We start from the raw sequence: 4,265 nt of genomic DNA, 5'->3' as shown, positions 1-4,265 counted from the left end.
CCCCCCCCCCCCCCCCCCCCAAGCACCTGCTTGCAGAGTTCCTCCTCAACCTCCATCTCTTCCTCATTCTCCTCCTCCTCCTCGTCTTCATCGTCCTCAAAGCAGCCCACGGCGTCCACCGTGATGAAGTGGTCCTCATCTTGGCCAGCTATCTCCTTCTCGAACATCTTCATCTGCCCAGGAAGTGGGTCAGGGCTCAGGCCAGCTCTGGGTGGCCAAGGTGCCACCCCCCATCCTCCCCCCACACGCACACCCGGTCTCCCAATCGCCCTGGACCTGCTATGAGTTCGGGCTGGGATAAATCCCAACTTGCTGTGCGGCCTTGGCCAAGACTCTGCACCTCCCCGAGCCTGTCCCCGAGGGAGCGGGGCTACCTCCTTGGCTTTGTCCTTGTGCCCCTGGGACTTCACGTGCTCCACAAACTTGCGGGGGGTCCTGAAGTAGCGGTTGCAAACGGTGCAGAAAGGTCGCAGGGACTGTTTGGCCATCTGGGGGGAAGGAGGGCAGACCAAGGGGGTGGCGGGCAGTGTCGGCGTGCCCTCGCCTCCCTCCTGCCGGCCACCACATCTGCGATCTCGGGCCCTGTGCCAGCGCACGGGCAAGCACGTCCCTTCCCTGTGCCATTGGCTCCGAGATGGGATGGCCGATGGCCACAGAGAGGAGACAGGAGAGAGCACACGCGCTGGGAGGAGCCCCCCGAGCCCCACGGCTCAACGGCAGGGCGAGATGCTGCCTGGCCCACGCCGGACAAATGGGGAAACTGAAGCCCAAAGAAGAAACGCGCTGGTGTGTTGAGAAGCCGCACTTCCGTGTGACGGCCACACAGAGACAGACTGACACGGACTTCCGTTCCAGCCTGGACTCCTTCCCTCCCGGCCCTCGGCCTGGAGACAGCACATCCAGGGCCGTGGCAGCGTGTGGCCTCGCACCTTGTGGTCCTGCGTCCTGCGGTGCTGGATCAGGTCCCCCGTGTAGTAGGCCCGGCAGGTGTGGCACCAGCGCCTCAGAGGCGGCTCTCTGAATGGTGACAAGCAAAACAAGGGCAGTGTGACTCCGCGTTCCCGGAAAGACGTTGCTCTCCCACATGCTCTGTAAACGCAGGGCCATTCCAACAGGAGCTCTTTGGGAAACTTAACAAAAGGGTTTGGAACTTCACCTGGAAGAATACTCAAGTAAGAATATGAACAAGGAGAGTTGGGGGAGAAATGAGATTTAGAAGCATCCGGGATGCCAGAGGGTCGCCAGGACAGTGACAGCACCAAGGATAACTGGCCTTGGAAACCTTTCTTTATCCTTCAGTTTAATGCCCCGTGGTTCCCAGAGCTGCCCTTGCCCCTCACCACCATGCCCCTGTGGCAGGCAGGGTCGGCACATGCGCCAGGGAGCAGCCCCACAGCCCACGTCCTTCCCAGGTGGACGGTCACGTGTTCCTGCCCGGATGGAGCCCTGAGAAAGGGTTTAGTTCATGAGTTCCTGCCTTACACCCCTTACGAGGACATTTTACAGACAAGGAAAACTGAGGTCCAAGGTCAGACAGTGAATGGTGTGAAGAGGCCTCTGGGGGAGGGCAATGCCTAACACAAAGGCAGACCTTGCAGATGGTAGAATCAGGGCCCGTCTCAGCCTGGCCTGGCCTGGGAGACTGCCCAGCCCCCACACAGGGCCTCCGAGATCCCGCACTCACTCGTCCTGTCTCTCCAGGACATCCCGGGGCACGGGCAGCAGGGACAGGAGGCAGGCTTGGCTCATGTGCTCGATCTCCCCGAGCCGCTGCTGGTGCTGGGCCCCCAACATGTGGTCCTGGAATTCCTACGACAGGAGGGAGGGAGGGAGGGGCATGAGGACTGAGCCCCGGAAGGCGGTCAGGGCTGGGCCGAGGGAGGAGGCCTCCAACCTTGGCTTTCATGGCCGCCCCAACACCACTGAGAGGCCATTTCTCTTACAGCAGCCCTGTGTGGGCCACAGAAGGATGGTAAACTGAGGCACAGAGCGAGCACACCGCAGCCAGAGCCTCCGCTCCTCCTGGAGCCTGTGTGAGCCTCAAAGACTAGGAGCAGTCTGAGGAGCTCTCAGGTCCCCCGGCTCCGCTCCGCCAGGCACAGAGTGGCGGGGTGACTACAGCCGGCGGGGTGACTACAGCCCCCGGGGTGGCAATGCGAGTCTAATGCTGTTATGAATGCTATGCTCGCTCCGGGCCGGGTCTGGGGCTCATGACTTCAATGTCGAGTCACTGAATCCTCAGAACTACCTGATGTGGTGGGTTCTACATGATTCTTCATCTGACGCATGGGGAAACTGAGGCACAAAGGTGAATTCCCTCCCGAGGTCCGCAGGGCTGGGCAGGGCCGGTTCAAACCAGCTCTGCCTGACTGTAAAAGCCTGTCTCCGTGGCTGCTCAGAACATGTGCTCTGAGCGATGCTCAGCTGCCAGGAACCGGGGCTCAGGGGGCCCCATGTGGCCACGCAGGCAGCCGTGGACCGGGCGGGCCGGACACCCCACACAGGCCCTCCCCTGACCGACCCACTGCCCAGGGCAGGGTGGCAGTACCTGCTGGCTGCAGCAGCCGGCCCTGCAGATGTAGCAGAAGAACTGCAGCGCCTGCTTGGAGGGCACGCTGGCGGTGGCAGGGGTGGCGGAGGCGGAGTCACTGGAAGGTGGCCCGGGTGCGAGGGAATCAGTGCTAAAGGCCCGGCTGTCACTGCTCTGCAGGATGGTGACCTTCAGGGAGCCCCCGGCACCCCACACCTGCGCCAGGAGCAGGAGCAGAGCTACTGCCAGCTGGACACGCATGGCGGACCAGCCCTAGTGCTAAAGACCTCTGAGCGTGGTCTCATCGGGCCTCCGACGGCCCCCTTTACAGATGGGGGAACTGAGGCTCTAAGCTGTTCGAGGATTGTCCAAGCTCACCCAGCTGGGAAGCACTGCAGGCAGGATTCAAAGCCAGGCCCCCCTAAATCTAAAGCCAGGTCCACCCCCTCCTCATACACATGACAGGGAGAAAGTGAGACACAAAGGAGGGAATGGGCTTGGCCACAATCCACTGGGCAGCAGAGCTGGGCCCCGAACCCCTGGCATGGGCTGACACTCCACTCTCTCTCAAGAGCAGCGTTACTCATGGGAGGGGACTAGACGCTCCAGTTTGGGGATGAGCCGGCTGGAAGGGACTCCTGTCCCCAAAGTAGCATCAGATCTTCAGAGCCAGGGCGCGTGTGAAGGCAGCTCGAAAGCAAGAAGAGTTTGACGAACCAGTCAAACCCACTCGCTCCGCCCACAAGCCCAGGCTGCAGGCACATGTCCCAGGCGGGGAAACATGAGGGGGCCCCGAGGGGGCCTGGGATAGAGAGAGGCCCTCCCACCGCTGGGCACTGAGGTCCTCACGCTGCCACATCAGCAGCTCTACCCACCCTGAGCATCTCTCTTGCTCTTTTCTCACATTCTCCCACATCTAGGCCACCGGTCAGCTCCTCCTGGCTCTCCTCCATGCTGACCTGGGCCGCCGCCGGCTCCGGGGAGGCCTCCTCCAGGCCTGGAACGACACATGGGCTCCGTTTCCCAGGGCCCACCTCCCACCGGACCCAGAGGGACCTGGGCCCAAGGGCCACCTTCTGTGCTCACAGCCAAGGCCTTTAAGACTCTGGTGTGAATGGCCCCAAACCCTGGTTCTGGGTCCAACCCTTGGTCCCAGGCAGCGCCCGGTCAGAGCTGGGCAGTGTCAGGGGAGGACAGAGCGGTCTGGACAGAGCTGTCCCAGCACCGGGCCGGCTGGGAGCCAGCGCTCACCTACCTGCTTCAGCTTCTACTGCACTGGGCGGTGCCTCCTGCAGAGGGGAATCAGCCGGAACTGGTGCTTGCTCTGATGCCGGCACTTGTGGCTGCATCGCAGGCTGCCCCTGGGTCGGGTCCGGTGGCTGCACTGGCAACTGCACCGGAGGTTGCTCTGGTGGCCACTCCCCTGGCTGGGCCCTCGGCTGTGTTCCTGCTTGGACCTGTGGACATGTCTGGGTCTGTGCCTGCTCCTGCAGCGTCGGCTGCACCTGCCTTGGGGGCTGCACATGTGCCTGTAGCTGCGCCTGCGTCGGCGGCTGTGCCTCCGGCTGTGCCCGCTGCGGCAGTAAGTGCTCTGGGGAGGTCTGTGTCTGTGCCTGCTTCTGCCGCGGCGGCTGCACCTGGGCCTGGATCTGCAGGACCCGTGGCTGGGATCGTGGCCGCACTCGGGCTTCCAGTGGCTCAGGCAGCAGCTCGGGTGTCTGCGTCTCGGCGCTGT

At 63.0% G+C, this 4,265-nt stretch overlaps 1 protein-coding gene across 2 annotated transcripts in view; it reads right to left on the bottom strand.

Moving 5' to 3' along the window:
• CIZ1 (CDKN1A interacting zinc finger protein 1) overlaps nt 1-4,265 on the bottom strand; it is a 15,096-nt gene that overhangs the window by 2,679 nt on the left and 8,152 nt on the right. For both annotated transcript variants that reach the window (XM_015567044.1, XM_015567045.1), the window contains exons 7-13: nt 3,786-3,987; nt 3,406-3,527; nt 2,549-2,746; nt 1,685-1,809; nt 930-1,017; nt 375-488; nt 27-173 (exon numbers count right to left, since the gene is read on the bottom strand). In XM_015567044.1, coding sequence (XP_015422530.1) covers nt 27-173; nt 375-488; nt 930-1,017; nt 1,685-1,809; nt 2,549-2,746; nt 3,406-3,527; nt 3,786-3,987 — 996 coding nt within the window. The remainder of the gene's footprint in view (nt 1-26; nt 174-374; nt 489-929; nt 1,018-1,684; nt 1,810-2,548; nt 2,747-3,405; nt 3,528-3,785; nt 3,988-4,265) is intronic.

This window comes from Myotis davidii, unplaced genomic scaffold (genome assembly GCF_000327345.1).
Source record: "Myotis davidii unplaced genomic scaffold, ASM32734v1 scaffold142, whole genome shotgun sequence".
NCBI lineage: Eukaryota > Metazoa > Chordata > Mammalia > Chiroptera > Vespertilionidae > Myotis > Myotis davidii.
This window is presented reverse-complemented; position numbering and strand designations above follow the sequence as displayed.